Genomic DNA, 22,500 nt, shown 5'->3' with positions numbered 1-22,500 from the left:
TATAACACCCACATCGGTATACAGTAAATTTAGTAAAACTAGTAAAGATACAATTATCTTACTTATAGTGACTAGGTTATTCCTTTCATCACATAGGAGGAGTGTACCATTATTACTAATTCCTGACAACATTTCTGCTTTTAAGTTTTTCTTAGGAAGTGTCATTTTATTTAGCAATACTTTTTTTATTCACCCCAACTCCCTTTTTTTATTTTTATTTTTTGTACAATTTAATATTTTTTGTACTTGGTATCTATTTTCAGGAACTCTGTATGTTTTCTTTTCCTCTCACTTGTACGTCTGGGTTCAATCATCTGCAGTGGTGTTGGTACTTGGAACGTATCATACAACCATTCCATCAGTTCCTCTAACTTCTTTGGACTGCTTTCCACGAATAGCTTTTTCAGTTGATTCTTGTGTCACTTTTGTATGTCTTTTCTACTTTTTACCCAATACTTCATTTTAACTATGCATTTGGTGTAATTACACCATCTTTCTATCTCTGCTTTCCATTCTTGTATGCCCTCATTTACACCTTTACACCAACTTTAAAGAATTTTGCTATGTCTTCCCTGGCACTTTTTCTTTCCTTGCCAGGTAACAATTTATCAAAGACTGATTTTACTTTCCATGCAAACATCAGCTCCACTGGTGATCTCCCTGCTGGTGTATTTAGATTTGGTGTCACACAGTACACTCTTAAAAATTGTTGTAGACTTACCTCATCCATGAATCTTTTATTCTAAGGGCTCTTTTGATGGTATCAACAAAGTGTTCTGCCAGTCCATTAGATCCAGTATGGTATGGTGCTGTAGTCATATGTTCTACCATAAACATCTCACAAAATCTTTTAAATTTGCTGGACACAAATCATGTTCCACTGTCAGACACTATCCTATCTGAGATGCCAAATCTTGCGAACAATTCATGTAAAAAATTTATCACAGTTGAGGAGGTTGGTTTTTTACACTTACAAATTTCAGACCATTTCGCAAAACTATCAACTATTACTAAGTTGTAATCACCATTTAAAGGACCAACAACATCGATGTGTATTCTTGACCATGGAATATCTATTTTTGAACAATGTTTACTTTTTATCGTGGGTAATTTTCCATTTTGATTTGTTTTACATACAGGTGTTCCACTTTGTTTTATTGCAATTTTTTGTTTCCGTCCCTCAGTCGCATTCGAACCTTCAAGTGAACCGACTATATTTCCACACAAAACATTTATGGGCATATTCCATACTTTGAATAGTTCCATCCACTCTGTGCCAAATAAATTAAGTGAACTTTTTCACGCATATATCTTTGCCTTTTTCGTTTGACCTCGAAATGTTACATTGTATATGAATTCACCATAAAAAATAAAATCTTTTTCCTATAACACCATGTGCTATCTTTTTTTATTTAATTAATTTCGACTTACCGACATATTTCTAAATGTTTTTGTTTATAATGGAGATATTAGAAATACAAAAGTTAAAATGCAGTGTCCAATTGCATTTTAACACTTGTATTTCTGATTTTCACCTTCACAAATTTTCTCATTGTTATATTACTAATTTCTTCTGATAACATACTATTTATTCATTTTCCTTTTTTCTGACATTTTGCCATCTTCATTCTACAGTGCGTCTTTATGTGTCCGATATTACCACAACAAAAACACTCCACTTTCTTAAAAGGACGATTTTCCTCAGGTGTATACCTCCACATACAAAACATGAGTTTATTTCCTGACTTCTGTCATGTTTTTTAGAAAGCACTTTATATCTCTATTCTGACTATTCACACTTGTTTTACTTGGAAACAATCTTTATGTTCAATTTCCTCAATGTTGTGTCCTAATTTGATTATGCAATGTTGTGTTCTAATTTGATTATGCTACACTTGTTGTAGGGTTACATCCTGGTTTTGTTCCAGTTTAGCGAGAATTCTAGTTCTAATTTCTGCGTCCTTTTCAGCAGTAAGTCCCTGTGAAAAAAATCAGGCATTTGAAAATATCTGATGTTAATTCATCCAGCTTAAACTTCTCACATTCCCTGTTTACAGCATATGTTATGTAGTCCTCGTCATTGTTTTTCTCTGTGTTCAAACACTTCCTCATTCTTCTGTCTAGCTTTACTAATTCAATTTTTATCCAATCTGCAATATCTTCTGAGTATATGATACTGTAATGATACTGCCCAAGTATTTATAGCTTTCACTAGATTCAGACCATTTAGCTCTAACTTCATTAGCTTCCTCACCCTTCTGATGTACTCCTTTTCAGTTTTTGTTTTCATTTCTATAGTTAGTACTCTGTCAGATTCTAATACTCCCAGATACTTATAACTCTCTCCTTCTTTCTGTGATTTTAATGCCTGGCCATCTGGTAATTAGATGCCATCACTATTGACTACCAGTCCCCTTTTCATGACTAATATTGCACACTTATCTATGCCAAATTCCAAGCTTATAGCTTTGCTGAAGAGTCTTACATTCTATATAAAGAAAGTTGTTTCTTTTTCATTCTTACTAAAAAGCTTCAGATCATCCATGTAGAGCAAATTATTCCTCCATGTAGAGCAAATGGTTAATTTTTCCCTTACTGTTTCTGAACTGGTACCCTGCCATTGCCTTCCTTAATACTAAACTGATGGGGGTGGGAGTCAAACATAAGACAAATATTAAAGGGGACAATGAGTCCCTCTGGGAAATTCCTCTCTTGATATTAACTTTTCCTAAGACTGTATCACCTGAGTAGAGATCTACTTTCTATTTCTTCATGCTAAAGCTAAATAAATGTCTTATGTTGTCTGCTTTACTGAATATACTCAAACATTCACTTATCCATGAGTGTAGGATCATGTCAAAGACCTTCTAAATCTATCCATGCTATTGTTGGATTTTTCTTTCTAGATTTTAGTTCATTCAGATGAATATAATAGATCATGCACCCGCTAGCCTTCTTCTTGCAACCTTTGTGTTCTCCTGGCAGTAATTTCTGGTTGTCAAGGTGCTCATAAGGGCTTTCTGAAAGCATTCCTGTTAACAGCTTCCAAACTAATGGTAAACAAGTGATTGGTCTATAACTGCTAGCTATATTACCCTTGCTTTTGTCTTTCATAAGGAGTATTGTTCTCCCTCTCATCATACAGTCTTGTATTATTCCTCCATTAAAGCAATCTTGAAGTTGTTCCCTCAGCCTACTAAATTTCTTTAACCGTACTCTTGAACTAAATTTAGTCCTGGGCCCTTCCAATTTGGTATTTTCCCTAATGCTTTACACATTAATGCACTAGTTAGTCTTAAACCTCGCTGCTTCTCACTCACTACTTCTTCCCTCACTTTCTTTTACCATACTGCATCTCCATTATGATCAACTGGCTTATCCCAAATATTACTCCAAAATTTTCTAACTTCTGCATTAGATTTCTCATATTCATTACTTTCTTTCCCACTATTTATTTGGCTATAAAATCTCTTCTGGTTTGTCTTAAATAATATATTCTGTTGATACTGATATATTCTTTTTCTGATATCTGGAAAGCTTACCTGCTACTCTTCTATGATTGACCCAAATCCTTTGTCTTTGACTAAGCATCTTTTCTCAAGAAAAGATATAAATCTTGTATTTCCTAACTTGTTCAGTTTCCAGACTTCTATTCTACTTAGGTCTTGTCTTAAAGTCTTCACTTTATTTTATAGTCTCCTTTTCCCCATTTGCTCTTTTCTAATCTTTCCTTGTGGAATATCTAATCTTCTAGTAACTGCTACTCCTCCTGCATAGATAAAAAATATCTGTCCTACTGATAACAGAATCTACTTTCCTAGTCACATCTAGCAGCTTCCTTCTGTTGGTACTTTTTAATGCTGGCAATCTTTTTCTTACATCTTTACTCATTACTTCCTGCAACTCATCTAAAATCTTCTGATCTTCCTCACTTAAATCACTTAAAACTCTGGTGCTGGTAGTCCCTTTCTTGTTAGTAGTACAATTGTTATTTTTATAGGTTCTTCTTTGGTTTGAACTGTATCTTTTATGTTGTTGTTTCCTTTTCCTACTTTCTGGCCTTTCTTTTCCTATTCCTTTGTGATCTCTTCCACCTCCAATTCTGTCATTCACTTGCTTCTAATAGCATTAGCTTGATCTACTAATCTTTGCTCAGTCACTTTAAACATACAATTCTCTATCCAAAGTGTTAACATCTGTTTTCTATAGCACCTTCCTTTAGGTTCGCTTTTATAATACTAATACTAATAATAATAATCATCATCATCATCATCGTTTAACGTCCGTTCTCCATACTAGCATGGGTTGGACGGTTCGACCGGGGATCTGGGAAGCCAGAAGGCTGCACCAGGCTCCAGTCTGATCTGGCAGTGTTTCTACAGCTGGATGCCTTTCCTAACGCCAACCACTCCGTGAGTGTAGTGGGTGCTTTTTACGTGCCACCTGCACAGGTGCCAGGCGAGGCTGGCAATGGCCACGATCGGATTGGTGCATTTTACATGCCACTGACACGGAAGCCAGTCGAGGCGGCACTAATAATAATAATTATTATTATTATTATTATTATTATTATTATTCCAGGGCTATTACATACTAATTTAATTCACAGGAATATTATCTTGAGGTTTGATGACAAGAGGTCTCCCCAATTCACAAGAACCATTCTTAAAAAGCTTGCAGAATACAAGATGGCACTTTTCTTCTGTTCAACAATGCAAGTCTCAGTTCCATTATTTTTCAGTTTCTCGGGTAGCAGTTTGGGTAATGTACCAAGTGCACCAATCACTATGGAAATAATTGTTGTCTTAGTCTACCACATTCTCTTCAATTCCTCATATTTCTCAATTTTTTTAATTTCTATCATATGGTATACCAAAATCTATTATTATTATTACTATTATTATTATTATTATTATCATTGAGTGAGAGAGCAGTTCATGCCATCAAAGTGACACTGGGGTAAAATATACGAAGCCCAATATACCCATCATGACTACCCGTCTGATAAAGGTACACCAGGCACATGCATCACAACCATATGTGCACGACATGGTGATCTCATATCAAGATAAACAGCACATGACCTTGCAGGTGGGGCCCAGTTAGAATTTTCTTCAGGTTGAGTAGCCCATCCCGCTCAAACGGTCCCTGAATAAGGGTTGTTTAAGGATGTTGAAAGAACCACCCATGTTTCCAGAGGTGAACTATTCAAACCCCAAAGAATCCCTCTCAACACATGGCTATGATGCTCCCCCACTACTTCTGCTCGTGATCAGAGATGTACATATCGTCAGCCACTAAGGGACATGCTCAACTGGTTAAGGTCAAACAACTGACAAGCAAATCTGTGGTATTGAGCAGAATATTGCTGTAGCCCATCTTTTATACCAAGACAAAACAATGTACATGATAACACTTCCAATCAGTTAAGATCAGAAGCCATGAGAGCCACTGCCTGGTACTGCATCAGGGCATTTATTATTATTATTATTATTATTATTATTATTATTATTATTATTATATTATTATTATTATTATTATTATTATTATTATTATTATTATTATTATTATTATTATTCAGTAGTATTTTTGTTATCACTTGCTTTCACTGCACCACTTAGTTTGTTTTGGGGTTCTTATTTTCACTATACTGAAAGTGCTTTACGTAAGATGAGTGCAATGCTATGCATTGCACCTGTTTTCCTTGACTTCTCTGTATGTGTGTATTGGCATATCTCAGACTATGGTTGCTTTGTCATTTTCTGAGACCTTTTCTGAGGTATACTAATACCATTTTTTTCCACGGTCATTTCATACTACTGGCACAACTTCCAGTATATATCGGTCCCAATTGTATCATGTCTGTGGATGTATTCCTTCTTAACCTGGACTGGGCAGCCAGAGACCATATTCTTTTTTGTTTCTTCCTCATTATCACATATTCTGTAGTTACTTATAGTAATTTTCTTTGTTACATATTCTTGGTGATTTCTGGTGAGCAGGCTTTGATCTTGTGCCACAAGATCAAATTTGACGTCGATATTACTTAGTTTGGTTTGAAATAAAGAACTTGATTAGTTTAATAATCCTAAACTTAATCCCGGGCAAGGCCGGGTTATACTGCTAGTATATATATATATATATATATATATATATATATATATATATATATATATATATATAGCAATAAGAAAATGGAGGAGAACAATAGGTGGTTATATTATGTTAACTTATTTATTTATTTATTAAACTGATAATTACAATAATATACATACATATAACATTATTCTTTACATATAAGATATAAAATATTGTAATATATAAGGATACCAGTAATTATTATAAAAAACATGAATATAAATTGGTAAAATAACATCTATATTAATACATTTATATATATATATTAGAAGAAATGAGGTACTCAGAAAATCAGATGGTTTATATTTACAGATATTTATTCGTATATTACATTTTTTATATATCATATAACTTAGTACATTCTAGTGGGGTTTTCAAATCAAACTAAGTTCCTGTGTGAGTAGTTTTGACCATTTTATAGTGGTATTGAGTTTATAGTGGTGGGGAGGAATATAAGACAGTACAAGAGGGTGATGGATGAGGAGAAAATGAGAGAGAGAACATGTGTGTATCTGTAAATATCTGTAAATATAAACCATCCGATTTTCTGAGTACCTCATTTCTTCTAATATATAATACCTGTACATCATCTCCAAACCTTCCAACATATATATATATATAATATATATATATATATATATATATATATATATATATATGTAATAATTAGATGTTTACAAATTATATGAATGTGTGTGTGCTCAATTTTCTAATGGAATGCAGATGCAGACATTTAAACCAAGTTTCAATAACTCATTATAAAGGAAAATTGCCCTTCATAAAATATAGAATATGTTTATTGGACCCATTTTCAAATATTTCAAAGACCCATATATGTGTGTGTGTGTGAAAAAATATACATACACATCCATCCATATATATATATAAATATATATAAATATGTATGTATGTATGTTTACGTATGTATGAATGTATGTATGTTTATGTATGTATGTATGTATGTATGTTTATGTATGTATGTATGTATGTATGTTTATGTATGCATGTTTATGTATGTATGTATGTTTATGTATGTATGTATGTATGTGTGTGTGTGTGTGTATGTATATATATATGTATGTATGTAAGTTTGTATGTATGTATACCCATACACGACAGAGTGTAAGTACCCTGAGAGAAATATCAGATGTGGTGTGCAAGAGAGACAACTGCACTGGCATAGTCACGTGTTATATATCGATGAGGGCAGACACCCTAACAGTGGAAGTAGCCAATGGAAGAGGTAGACCCAGGAAGACCTGGGACTAGGTGGTGAAGCATGACCTTCGGACGTTGGGCCTCACAGAAGCATGACAGGTGACTGAGACGTTTGGAGATATGTTGTGCTTGAGAAGATCTCGCAAGCCAAGTGAGACCATAGCTGTGGCCTATGCCAGTGTCGCAGCAAGCCTTCTTCTATCATACTCTCAATTTTGGTTAACTTGCACCACAGGGTCTCAGAGGAGATAGTGTTAGCTGAAGGCTACTAAACCTGCCACGCACACAACTTCAGCTTTATATATATAGATATATATATATGCATGTATATATATATATACATATATACATACATATACATATATATAGACTTACCCACACACACACACACACATATATATATATATATATATATATATACATACATACATACACATATATACATATACATGCACACACACACACACACATACACACACACATACAGCAAATCAAATATAAAAGACAATGAAACACAAAGAAAGCAACAAAAGTGCAACAGATATTCACAGTTATTATCATTAGGCTGACGTTCAAAGAAGGAATAATGTTATAAGAGGAGAGCTATGAAGTAAAAGTCTAGCACTTCAGACATAATACTTCTTTGGATATACAAAGAGAACACCAAGGAAGGTGGGAAAGAACAAAGGAACAGAGAAGGAACCAAGAAACACATATGTAGGTAACTTACATGATCAATCTCCTTAATCATACATTAAAAATGTTGATTTCACAACGATATTATTTTTTTTAAATATTGTAGAAAAGGCTAGGTATTTGTCTACATTAGACAGGACTCTAATATCACTTTCATATGCATATATGATGAAGTCACCCACCTACAATGATTCAAAAGCAGCCAGTAATGGGGAAATAATAGTATTACTAAATAGCCCACACAAATAGTTTGTGTTATGTGGAGTTTGTGATGTGACTATTCCATTCCCTCCAAATTATGGAATCTGAAGTGGGATGCTGTGTGCAACATATTAGGGCAGATAACTAGGGAGAAGGCTGAGATGCAAAACAAGAACAAATTGGTGCAGCTTTCCCTTACTGTTGCAGTTTACTTCTTATAGGAAGTAATGTTTGCTGAAATTTGGCTAATAATTATAATAAGCACATGCCTGAGTAGACCAGAGATACAAACCAGAATGCACAAAATAACATACATAACCACAATGTAATGCATAAAATGGTGCGGTGATGATAACTCAAATCATTCAAGTCTCCAGTTTGCAGACAGGGGAATGGCTTGTAGATATCCAGGTGGTCCTGGACAAAATTATGGGTTGCCTTTTGTCAAGGCATTGCACACATCAGCCACCCTGTGAAGATCATGGTGAAATCCTAAAACCTTGAAAAGAGCATAAATTCCATTATCACTGGAATGCAGGATAGTAGCAGGGAATGGAATACATGACATGAAACACTTTATCTTTGAAATTCTTCCCAACTCATGGAACAAATTACACCTTTCTCAAACTTGGTCAGGGAAACAGGTCAGTTTGAGTGGTATTCCAAATTGACTATAGGACCTACGACCATAGATGAGATATTAGCAATCAAAGGACATTGAAAATTTCCCAAGTAGCCTTGACCAGATGATGGTGACTGCTTAAAATTATCTGCAACAGTGGTTGAGATTTTTACAACAGGTTTACACATTCATTACCAGTAGCCTATGGTACAGGACACAATCTCCTATGGGTACTTTTCTTGAAATTTTCCAAAATAATATCTGCTTATCTTAACTATTTCTAAATAACCATTGACCCTATATTTGGGTTATCCATCTTGTTATTCTCCTGCTGGATTTCTAACAACCCTAACAGTCCTTCTCACAAGGTGAACTTCGTGCAAATGCCAATTTAGTCACAGACATCCTAATTATGCAACAAGTTGCACTGGATTACCTATTACCAATAACACTTAAAAACAACCTGACATGTACAAGGGGGATATTGAAAAGCTTCTGGCTTTAAGGGTATCAGGAAAGGCCTGGTTGGAGATCCAACCTTTCAAGTTCTTTTACAGAGGTCAGAAAAGCTGAAGGACTGCTTCTATAAGGGAATGAATCTGAAAGTAGAATATGTTGAATAAAATCATAATTAACTGATCCTCCTGTATTTTCTTTTACTCAAAGCCAGGAACTTTTCAGCACCCCCTCATATGTATGAGTGTGTGTGTATGTGCTTGGTCCTACTTTTATATGGTTTGCTGGTTTCTGAAGTAATATGTGCCACATATCATTACATATGTGACTGTGGTTATTTCAACTCTAGGATATTTTGTTTGGTTGCACATGTGGAAATTTTAAAGTTTAGTGAAAATTTTAAAATTTGGTCATGTAATTTTCTACATTGAAGATCAGGGGATAATTCACTTTTTCCAGAAAAATTTTTTTTAAACAGTTACAGTGGTTTGAAGTTTGATTGTTTTTACCTAGTCAGAAAACAAGATTTGGAATCTGTCATTTTGTGCATGACTGCACGTTTTGTCAAATGTAAACAATATTGAAATAATGAAATATTGACAGAATTCTACTTTATGCATACCATAAAACTCCACATCACTTTTTTGGTTTTGAGAATTTTCAGAAAATTTTTGTGAATTTGTATTCTGCGCAGGTGAATTCACATGATTATGCAAAGACCAAACAAAAAGAGTTTTGGTGCATGATTTAAGGCCTATTTAGCTATTATTTTTAGCACATCTCATGACCCCTCATACCTCATGTGGTTTAAATATTTAATAAGCTAAAAATGACCACATGGGTAATCAGCCTGGTAACAGCTTGGATTGTTACTATGGAAACTGGCACTTATATGTTTGTTGTTTATGATTGGCTAAAATTACCCAAATTTTGAAAAATTTTAAAGTTATTAACTCTTTACTTACTGATTTATAGCAAACATGAATTTCATGTCAATGATTACCATACAAAACTACATTATTATACCAAATATGAAACAAATTGGAGCAAAAATTGAAGAAACTGGAAAGTGATTGCCAAACAGAAAAGATCCCAAGTCTGCTTTAGATTTACACATAAAAAGGTTAAATGCCAAAACATATTTTCCAAAAATTAAAAAAAGGGGATAAAAGGTAAAAATTTAAGAGAGGAAAACAACACAAACGTAAGTGATGGCTTTTACTACTGCCACCATGAAAGTGAATCTGTCATAAAGATTTCTTTTTCAGTGTATTACCAATGTTTGGTAATATGTATTCTTTGTTCATCTAGATTATATGAAACTAGTAGTGCTTTCATAGTATGAAGGGCTGCAAAAGATAAGGATAAAGAAGATTTTGATATTATTATTATTATTATTATTATTATTATTATTATTATCAGTAGCAGCAGCAGCAGCAGCAGTAGTAATAGTAGTAGTAGTAGTAGTAGTAGTAGTAGTAGTAGCAGCAGCGGCAACAGTAGTATCTGTTTGCTTGTATATATATATATATATATATATATATATGTATATACACACATATATATATTGTATTTATATATATATATACTAGCAGTATTGCCCGGCATTGTGGTTTGTTTAGACCCTTTACAATTGGAATTTTTGAAAAGTAAAAATTTGGTAGTATGTAGCTTGTTATTCTCTTTAAGTGAAATACACCAAAAAATGGTGACACAGCAGTCAAAACATCATAAAAAATAGGGATTTTCATAGAAAAAAGGCACCTTTTTGATGTAAATAATTTTTGGTGTTAACATGGTCCGATTTGAATTTTTTCTTCTACAGAAGGAAGAGTTTATCATACTCTCATATATATATATGTATATATATATTATATATATATATATATATGTATATACACACATATATATATTGTATTTATATATATATATACTAGCAGTATTGCCCGGCATTGTGGTTTGTTTAGACCCTTTACAATTGGAATTTTTGAAAAGTAAAAATTTGGTAGTATGTAGCTTGTTATTCTCTTTAAGTGAAATACACCAAAAAATGGTGACACAGCAGTCAAAACATCATAAAAAATAGGGATTTTCATAGAAAAAAGGCACCTTTTTGATGTAAATAATTTTTGGTGTTAACATGGTCCGATTTGAATTTTTTCTTCTACAGAAGGAAGAGTTTATCATACTCTCATATATATATGTATATATATATATATATATATACATACAGATATATATGATGATATATATATATATATATATTAATACGAAAAAACCCTCCAGGCTACATCCCGAAAATTCATTTCTTTGCCGAATTTCTACAATGTTTATGGCGATTCGTTTTTATATCTTGATTTTTTATTTTTCATGCAATTTACGCATGCTTGCACGCATGGTGAACACAGAAAGGGTATCATCTATCACGATAGTGCTCATCCTCACACAGCTCGACTGACTAAAACTCTCTTGGAAGAACTTGGTTGGGAAATACTGCCTCATCCTCCATATTTTCCTGACCTTCCTCCTTCTGATTACCATTTGTTCCAAGGACTACAGAACAATTTTGATGGACTTAGGTTAACAACAAGAGAAGAGATTGAAAATGAGTTGGATTCATATTTTGGTTCTAAACCTACAAAATTTTACAAGCAAGGCATTTATAAGGTTGTTGAAAGATGGAATGGGATCATTGAAAGCAATGGAGAGTATGTTAATGAATAAATATTTCCATAGTCATTGGCTTATTCATTTTTACTTTAGATCTTTAAATTGGACATTACTTTTGCACCAACCTGATATATATATATATATATATATATATATATATATATATATACATATATATAATAAACACTTTCTGTCTATCAAATTTACACACAAAGCATTAGTTGGTCTGTGGCTACAGTAAATATAATGACAGACACATCACCAAGGTGCTGTGTGGTAGAAGGGAACCCGAAACCACATGACTGCAAAACACACTTCTTACCTGCAGTTATACACACTCATCAAAGTAACCTATATTAGCCAATAATGTCCTTTAGTGACCTGTAGCAAGTTACAATTATAACATGGTAATATCAAGACTACACTTATTTAGTGATAATCTTTGGCAAGTACAATAGAGTTAATGTCTTGCCAAAAAAATCTAAGATTGAAACTTACTTGGAGTTGTCTCTCATACTTGCTGAATATATTAAAATACTACATGTCATGCAGCTAGTGTTGTCTTTTCCTCACTGCATAAGTATTTCTAATCTAATTAGACTTATTCCCACTACCTTATATATGTTATCACTTATTCAACTACTGTTTTACATATCTACAGATAGTGATATAATTTGTCCATATGTTAACCATCCTTTATTGGATGGTTAACCATCTTTCAATAATCCTTTATTGTGCAAACAGGATCTCTAACTTTTGATGACCATACCATCTTTTGATATAAATTTTTGTTTAAATTTTCCAATATTTCCTTTATGAAGATGGTAGGGTGTGATTTAAGGATTTTCACTGCTCTCTAGCAGACCAAGCAAGAATGAGTAGAATTTAAGACAAAAGTTTGATACAAATGTTTAGTAATTCACACATTCAACAGCATCTTGAACCACCAGCTCTCCACTTTCTTTGAAACCAAATCAGGGAGGGAAAGCAAGTTGAATAAAGAAGGGATGGTGATTTGAATCAGAAAGGAAATGTGATTTAAATCCTGAAGAGTTTGTTTGCATCAAGAGGGAAGACCAATGCTAAATACTTTTATTCCCCAAATAACTAAGATTGAATCAAGAAATTCTTGGGGCAAAAATGCATTTCAGTAGAAAATACAAACAAAAGCTGTAAGATTATATAAAACTATTATGAAATAATACATACCAGTCAAACGATTTGGTACCACATGGTGGACATACATTTTGTGGCTGGTCACATGTTCCATTTAGTGAATTGAATCGTGTTCCATTCAGTTGATTAGTACACTGAGTCAACCCAAGGAACTTCTGTTGACTGCATTCATAGAAGCCAAAGCATTCTGCTTCTGGTGATTTGTAGCGTCCATCTTTTTTGTTGACACAAAGATTCTCACATAGTTTTGATGAAATGCTGAAGGTCTGACCCTTTGGACATGTTCCAAAATAAATAAACAATCCTTGATGGCATTCATAATACTGGGAGCTTGAGGAATTATGAAGATAAAAGCCAGTCGAACGATTTTTACAAGGGTTGTCTTGAATACCGCATGGTTTGATTTGTGATTCGATTCCCTTTACACAGCTATGCAGATAAGGGTTGAAAGCTTGCTCAGTAGAACAAGTATGAAACTCCTGGAAGGCAGATTGGTTGCACACAAAATAATATGTACAACGGCCATCTAAGTCAGCATATAAACCATCTTGTCTCCCCACACAGCTGGGTGGATTACCCACTCCACATGGGGGAGAAACTTGATCTTGTGATTGACATGTCTTTAAAACAGGATTGAAGGTCATTCCACTACTGCATGAAGAGTGACCTTGAAATTTAGTGTTGTTACACTGGAAGTAATGGTCACAGCGGCCTATTTCATCAGGGTAATATCCATCAGCACGAAATCTACAGTCAGGTCTCATTCCACCTTCTTCTTTCCGAAGATTGAAGAAACTAACACACTTATTTTCACTAGGTGAAAATAAAAGTTGTCCTGAGCAACTATGGTAAGCAATGAGTCTTTCTAGATAGCAGGTAATATATGATCCAGAAGGAAATGTTCTTTCTCGCGTGTAATTTCCATCAGGCTGGCCCAGACAGGAACTGTCTCTTATGCAAGGTATGCAGTGAGCACGCTGACAAGAGTAACCAGAATAATCACCTTAAAGTGTAAAGAAACAAAATATGACAATAATGAATGAAACAGTAGAGAACAAAATACTTCAATTAAATTTCAAGAGAGAATCTATTAAATCACAAAATAATAGTAATTTTATCAAATTTTTTCACAAGTCCAATAATTTCAAAGGGATAGGGATAGTCGATTACATCAAGCCCAGTACATGACTGGTATATTATCTAATCAACTCACAAAAAAAATGAAAGGCAAAGTTGATCTCAGTGGAATTTGAATTCAGCATGAAAAGAGCTTTAAAAATGCTACTACGTTATTTTATCCAATGCACTCATATTTCTACAAGCTCAATGCCTTAATAATAATAATAATAATAATGATAATAATAATAGTAATAATTTCTACTCTAGGCACAAGACCGTGAAAATTTTTTGGAGGAAGGGGGCCAGTGAAACTGGTACTTATTTCATTGACCTCAAAAAGGTTGAAAGGCAAAGTTGACCTGGGCAGAATCTGAACTCAGAACATGAAGACAGCTAAAATACTGCTAAGCATTTTGCTTGGCATGCTAACAATTCTGCCAGCTTGCTGCCTTAATAATAATAATAATATATAATAAATAATAATGACAACAATAATAATAAATAACTGGAGAAATTGTAGGGCAGAGCAGGCCCAAAAAACTGCTCTACTGGGGACAGTTAGGATTTTGAGACTGGTGCTCAGCTGTTGAGTGTCTTCCATGATAAGTTAACATTCAAGTACCAAAGCTTATAATTTGCAGAAAGAGACCCTGTGAGATCTCTCACAGAATCAACCAGAGCAAGTAAGATTGAGAGCTCTGAGAAGTAAAATAATAATAATAATATAATGGAAAGAGAAATGCAAAAGAAAGTCACTAAAGAGTACAAGAAGAGAATTAAGAAGGTGCTGAAAACAAAATTAAATGGAGGGAACATCATTAAATCCATAAATGGACAAAGCCAGTATTGAGATATTTTGCCTCTTTCTGAAATGGACAAAGATCAAGTTGCAGGACTCAGGTAGATGAATCAGGATGCTGCTAACAGAACACAACACACTCCATCCTAAAAGTAATACTGACTGATTTTATCTGCGAAGAAGGGAAGATGGTGAGGACTACAAATCTTAGAAGACACTATTGGTTCAGTGATACTGGGTCTGAAAAATTATGTTGTGCAAAGTAAAGAAAGAATACTTCTTGGCAGCTAGAGATACCCAAAAAGTGACTGAAACAGTGGAATTCGAACAGAAATGGAAGAACCACAAATGAAAAGAAATGAAATTACATGCAACAAACCAGGAATGTTGGAAGTGAAACAAACTGGTACTTTGGTTGACAGACAGAAACTTCAAATGAGAAACAGAAATGTTAATTATAGCTGCTCAGGAACAAGCCCTTAGAACAATTTTGATAAAAGCAAAGATTGACAAAACTCAGTCAGCAAATGTAGAATCTGCAGGAAAAAAGTCAAGAGTATCAATCACATTTTGAGTGAACGCAGTATACTAGCACAAAGGCAATACAAGTGCAGACATGACTGTGTAGGTAAAAGAGAGCATAGGAATATTAGTCAAGTATGGTTCTTCAAATCAACAGAAAAGTGGTATGAACATGAGACAGAAGCTGTGATAGAAAATGAGAATGACAAGGTCTTGTGGGACTTCACCATAAAGACTGACCATACTATTGAGGCAAGAAGACCAGACATTCTCTTATTCTCTTACATGTTTCAGTCCAATGACTGTGGCCATGCTGGAGCACCGCCATTGTAATATTCTTTCCACTTTCCACCTTTGTCGGAGTGGCTTTTGGTGAGGGACGGAGTTCGATGCTACAGCCCACTTTTGAGTTTCTTGCTTAGATGTTGGCTCATCCAGGATCTCGGCAAGCCAGAGGTCAAGTTCACGTTTGAAAACGTCTACATCTACTTCATGGAGTCTCCTCAGATGCTTCGGCAGACAGTTCAACAGCTGTGGGCCCTTGAAACCCAAGCTATTGCAGTACATCGCCCTTGCCCGAGATGAAGCAGTCAGCACACTGGGGACAGCACAGTGACATCCTGTTTGTAATCTGGTATAGCTCTTTATTCCAAAGTTTGGTACCAGTCCTTCTCGTATCTTCCATATATATATCACAGCATACCTCTCCTGCCTTCATTCCAGGGAATAGAGTCACAGCTCTGTCAACCTGTCCCAGTAGCTCAATTGTTCCATTGATGCAACTTTCTTTGTGTAATATCATTGGACTGCTTCAAGCTCTGCTATCATCCTTGTAGTATATGGTGACCATAGCTGAGAGCAGTAGTCCAGTCAGCTGAGGATAAAGGACTTCCATAGTGTCATCATAGTTTCTTGGTCCCTTGTCTGGAAGGTTCTCAGAATCCAACCGGCCAGTCTTCTAGATACTGCTACCATTTTGTTGATATGAGAGTGAAATGAGGCATTATTGCTCATTTCTATTCCAAGATCATGAACCGTAATTTGATTGTGGGATTGTTGCTCTACTTGGTCCAACGTACTGATATCGTGATTCCTGAGCAGTGTTTAACTAGTAGCAGAGGGCCTGGAATTTACTTGCATTAAATTGCATGTTTTTATCCTCAGCCCATGTATAGATGGCATCTAGATCTTTCTGTAAGAGTGTAGCATCAGAGGTTTCTTTGAATGACTGTGCGAGTTTTGTGTCGTTGGCATAGCTGGTAAGCATGACTGCCTCTGTCACTGATGGCATATCCGATAGGGCTACCATGAAAAGTAGTGGCCCCAGCACAGTGCCCTGGGGCACTCCACTCACTATTGCTGTCTTTGTAGAGAGAGCTCCGCTGGCTGCTACAGTTTGGCTACTGTCCTTTAGGAAATCATGCAGCCACTCTCCGACTTTACCTGTGATGCCGAGTCCCCGTATTTAGTGGCGTATCATTCCATGGTCAACCTTGTCAAATGCCTTTGCAAAGTCGACATATACCACATCCACTTTTGAACAGTTCATTAATTGCTTCAATACATACATATATATATGCATTGTTGCGCCGCACGCAGGTCCACACACAAACAGCCCATGGTTTGCTGGCCCAGAGAAGCTCGCGTGTGACAACGCTCAGCAAATCAGAAACCCACTCCCGACGGTGAAGCAGCGAAACATAGTCAGTAGAGCCAACAACAAAATTAACACACACAAAATGTTGCGTATTCAAAGTAAACTTTTTTTTGAAAAAAAAAACATTCAACAACAATAGTTTTTTGGAAAGTTCTCTTTTTTTCTTTCCTTTGTTCCTTTAAAAACACATTTAACATTTAACAACACAAAGTTCTTTTTCTTTTTCTTCTTTACTTTTCAAACATTTAACGTCACAAAGTTTTTTTTTTTTTCTCAAAAAACATTTAACACAGTCCTTTTGCTACTTTCTTTTCTTTTTTTCTTTTCATTTCTTTTAAAAGTGCAGTCAACAACAACTCAGTTCTTTTTTTCTTTCTTTTCTTTTAAAAAAACATATTTAACAACACAAAGTTCTTTTTCTTCGTCTTCTTTTCTTTTCAAACATTTAACATCACAAAGTTTGTTTTTTTAAACATTTAACATCTCAAAGTTCGTTTTCCTTTAAAACATAAAAAAACATTTACCAGCAACAGTTCTTTCATTTTACGTCTGCAACTTTGGCAAAAAGCTGGCTAAGCGCAGTATCCCACAACATCACTTGCCAGTTGTTAAGTCGTCCATCTCTAGCTCTGTGTATCTCTCTCTGCCCCTCTTTGTCTCTCTCAGACTGCGTCTCTCCCTGTCCGTCTCTCTCCCCGACTACCCTCTCACAACTCAGCGCTATCCATATATATGAGACCATCCAGCCAGAAAGAGAGGCATACCATACGTAATAGTGCATGTTTCCCATCCAAAACTTTATCTTCTTTAAACTTTCTGTGACTGTAGAGGGCCAGAGATCAAGTACCAACGGCCATAAACAACCGTGCTCCTTGACAAGACAATGGAAATACCAATGACCTGAACAACTAGAACATCATATCGAACCCAGATAATGGAAAAGGGACATAATGTTTTTGTTCGCTTTTTTTGTGTTTGCATCAATATATATATATATATATATATACATATATATATATGTATGTATATATGTATATATATATTTATATATATATATATATCTGGCAACCGTGTCGGTGGCACGTAAAAGCACCATCCGTTCGCGTCCGTTGCCAGCCTCGGCTGGCCCCCGTGCCGGTGACACGTAAAAGCACCGTCCGTTCGTGGCCGGTTGCCAGCTCTGTCTGGCCCCGTGTCGGTGGCACGTAAAAGCACCATCCGTTCGTGGCCGTTGCCAGCATCGCCTGGCCCCGTGCCGGTGACACGTAAAAGCACCATCCGTTCGTGGCCGTTCGCCAGCTCTGTCTGGCACCTGTGCAGGTGGCACGTAAAAAACACCCACTACACTCGCGGAGTGGTTGGCATTAGGAAGGGCATCCAGCCGTAGAAACACTGCCAGATCTGACTGGGCCTGACGAAACCTTCCAGCTTCACAGACCCCAGTTGACCCGTCCAACCCATGCTAGCATGGAAAGCGGATCTAAACGATGATGATGATGATGATGATATATATATATTTATATGTATATATATATATATATATATATATATATATATATATATATAATATATATATATATATTATATTTATATGTATATATATATATATATATTTATATGTATATATATATATATATATATATATGTATATATATATATATTATGTATATATATATATTATTTATATGTATATATATATATATTTATATGTATATATATATAATATAATATATATATTATATATATATATATTTATATGTATATATATAAATATATTTATTATATATATATTTATATGTATTTATATGTATATATATATATATATATTTATATGTATTTATATGTATATATATATATATATATTTATAGTATGTATATATATATATATATATATATATATAATATATATATTTTATGTATATATATATTTATATGTTGTATAATTAAATTCGAGACAAAACCACTATTTTAAAAACCAACAAGAAAGACTTAATCAATACATAAAATTTTATATAAATAAATAAATATTTTATTTATTTAATTTATATAAAATTTTATGTATTGATTAAGTCTTTTCTTGTTTGGTTTTAAAATAGTGGTTTTGTCTCGAATTATATTATATAATATTTTACTATAAAATTGGATTAACCCTAAATCTGATTTTTCCCTGTAATTTTGGATTCATTCCCTAATATATTTTATTATATTTATTATGTATATTATATATATATATATTTATATTATATATATATATATGTATATTATAATATATATAATATATATTATATATATATATATATATATATATATCTATATATATTATATATATATATATAATATATATGTATATATATATATTTATATGTATATATATATATATATATATATATATTATATGTATATATATATATATATATATATATATATATTTATATGTATATATATTATATATTATAATATATATTATATATATATATATATATATATATTATATGTATATATATAATATATATATATATATATATATATATTCTATAATTTATATGTATATATATATATTTATATGTATATATATATATTTATATGTATATATATATATATATATATTTTCAACAATTGAGGGTAAAATTAATTAATTAATTAATCAATTTCACCAAGATTCAGTATGCAAAGGGACCATTTAAGGCAAATCAAATTATTACATTATATAAAGGGCTTAGTAAAATAAATTACTTTGCCGCATACTGAACTCGTTAGAAATAGCAGCTAAAAAAACTATTCTAACACTTAAAGAAAAACTCTCTCCATATAGTGTTTGCTCAATTCAACTCAAGAAAGTATACTTTCTTGAGTTGAATTGAGCAAACACTATATGAGAGAGGTTTCTTAAGTGTTAGAAATAGTTTTTTTTAGCTGCTATTTCTAACGAGTTCAGTATGCGGCAAAGTAATTTATTTTACTAAGCCCTTTTATATAATGTAATTAATTATATTATATATATATTATATTTATATGTATATATATATATATATATATTTATATGTATATATTATATATATATTTATGTATATATATATTTAGTATGTAATATATATATATATCTATATATATATTATATATATATGTATATATCGAGACCTCAGACCAGAGACCGAGACCTTTGGAAATATTCTGTACGTGAGAAGACCAGGCAGGACAAGTGAGCCCAGCCCACTTATGAATGCCTTCCTCCCTTGGACACAAAGACCGGTTGAGGCAAGCGAAGTCGATATATAGAACCTCATCCGACGACAGACACCCATGCCAACCCCATGCTTGCGAAGACATGTTGGGGCAAGCGAAATCGAAATCGAAACCGAATTGAACCAGCCAGGATCCCTGGCCTGGTGGTACGTAAAAAGCACTATCCGACTCGTGGCCGTGGCACGTAAAATACTCCAATGCGACCGTACGACAGGCACCCATGCCAACCCCCTTTGCTTGTGAAGACATGTTGGGGCAAGCAAAATCGAAATCGAATTGAACCAGCCAGGATCCCTGGTCTGGTGGTACGTAAAAAGCACTATCCGACTCGTGGCCGTGGCAGTAAAATATACTCCAATGCGACCATACGACAGGCACCCTTGCCAACCCCCTTTGCTTGTGAAGACATGTTGGGGCAAGCGAAATCGAAATCGAATTGAACCAGCCAGGATCCCTGGTCTGGTGGTACGTTAAAAGCACTATCCGACTCGTGGCCGATGCCAGCACCGCCTCGACTGGCTTCCGTGCCGGTGGCACATAAAATACGCCAATCTGACCGTGGCCGTTGCCAGCCCCGCCTGGCACCTGGGCAGGTGGCACGTAAAAGCACCCACTACACTCACGGAGTGGTTGGCGTTAAGGAAGGGCATCCAGCTGTAGAAACATTGCCAAATTTAGACTGGAGCTGGTGCAGCCTTCTGGCTTCCAGAACCCCGGTCGAACCGTCCAACCCATGCTAGCATGGAGAACGGACGTTAAACGACGATGATGATGATGATGATGAATGTATTTATATGTATATATATATTTATATGTATATATATATATATATATATATATATATATATATATATATATATATATTTATATGTATATATATATATATTATTTATATGTAATATATATCTATATACAGAACCCTGAAGACACTAAGCACCTGCAATGTGAGCTGGACGAAATATACAAGTGGGCTGAAAAGAATAGCATGCAGTCAATGCTGTGAAAAGTTTCAAGCTTTATACTATCAGCATGCAAAACTGAATGCAATACCCAATGAAACACTGGACTCCGGAGGGATTGCAATCCCAGAGGCACAATCAGTGCGTGTCCTGGGTATTCACATGAGTGATTGACGCGACCTTTCACGTACATGTTGCTAAACTGACAATGAAATGTAGACGGCTGGCTGGATGGATTCTTAGAACCTTTAGAACAAGAAACCATGATGGTCCTCTGGAAGACACTTGTCCTAAGCCACTTTGACTATTGCTCTCAGCTATAGTCACCATCCAGTGTCAAGTTGATCACAGAACTTGAGGCAATCCAACGAAGCTACACGAAGAAGATAGCCTCTGTGCAGCATATGAGCTACTGGGAGAGACTCAAGAGATTAAAGCTCTATTCCCTGGAGCGTAGGCGAGAAAGATATGCCATAATATATATCTGGAAGATCCTGGAAGGTCTTGTCCCAGACTTTGGCATAGAGAGTCACACAATGCCAGAACTGGACGCCACTGCGTAGTACCAAGGACTCCAAATTTGCCATCAAGATGTCGGACAAGATATTGTGATAGCCTGGCTTCAGAGGCCCACGGCTCTTCAATATCCTCCCGAAGAACCTGAGGGACCTGCATGGTGTAGATGCGGATGTCTTTAAAGTAGGACTGGATTTCTTCCTGTCAGGTGTCGCCGGATGAAACCAACTTCACGGCAGAGGCGCAGATGAGGCAGCTGCATCGAACTCTCTCATGCATCAGATGGCGTTTGCTAAAAAAACATCCGTGAGGTAAAACCGTGTAGCAAACCACATGGCGGTGCCCCAGCATGGCCACAGCTCATTAGCTGAAACTGGAAAATCAAAATCAAATATATATTTATATGAATATAGAATATATATATATTTATATGTAATATATAGATATAGATAGATATATATATGCTATATATATACAGAGTATATGATATAGAAGATATATATATATA

General features: G+C 34.5%; 1 protein-coding gene across 1 annotated transcript in view; it reads right to left on the bottom strand.

Moving 5' to 3' along the window:
• Positions 1-10,269: 10,269 nt before the first annotated feature.
• The window catches only part of LOC115218075, a 31,937-nt gene continuing 19,706 nt past the window's right edge, over positions 10,270-22,500 (bottom strand). Inside the window, exons 3-4 of the mRNA XM_029787849.2 lie at positions 13,211-14,180; positions 10,270-10,680 (exon numbers count right to left, since the gene is read on the bottom strand). Of these exons, the coding sequence (XP_029643709.1) occupies positions 10,644-10,680; positions 13,211-14,180 (1,007 nt within the window). The 3' untranslated portion in view covers positions 10,270-10,643. The remainder of the gene's footprint in view (positions 10,681-13,210; positions 14,181-22,500) is intronic.

Source organism: Octopus sinensis, linkage group LG12 (genome assembly GCF_006345805.1).
Source record: "Octopus sinensis linkage group LG12, ASM634580v1, whole genome shotgun sequence".
In the NCBI taxonomy this organism is placed as follows: Eukaryota; Metazoa; Mollusca; class Cephalopoda; order Octopoda; family Octopodidae; genus Octopus; species Octopus sinensis.
Note: the sequence above shows the minus strand (reverse complement) of the source record. Positions and strands in the feature narration are given on the sequence as shown.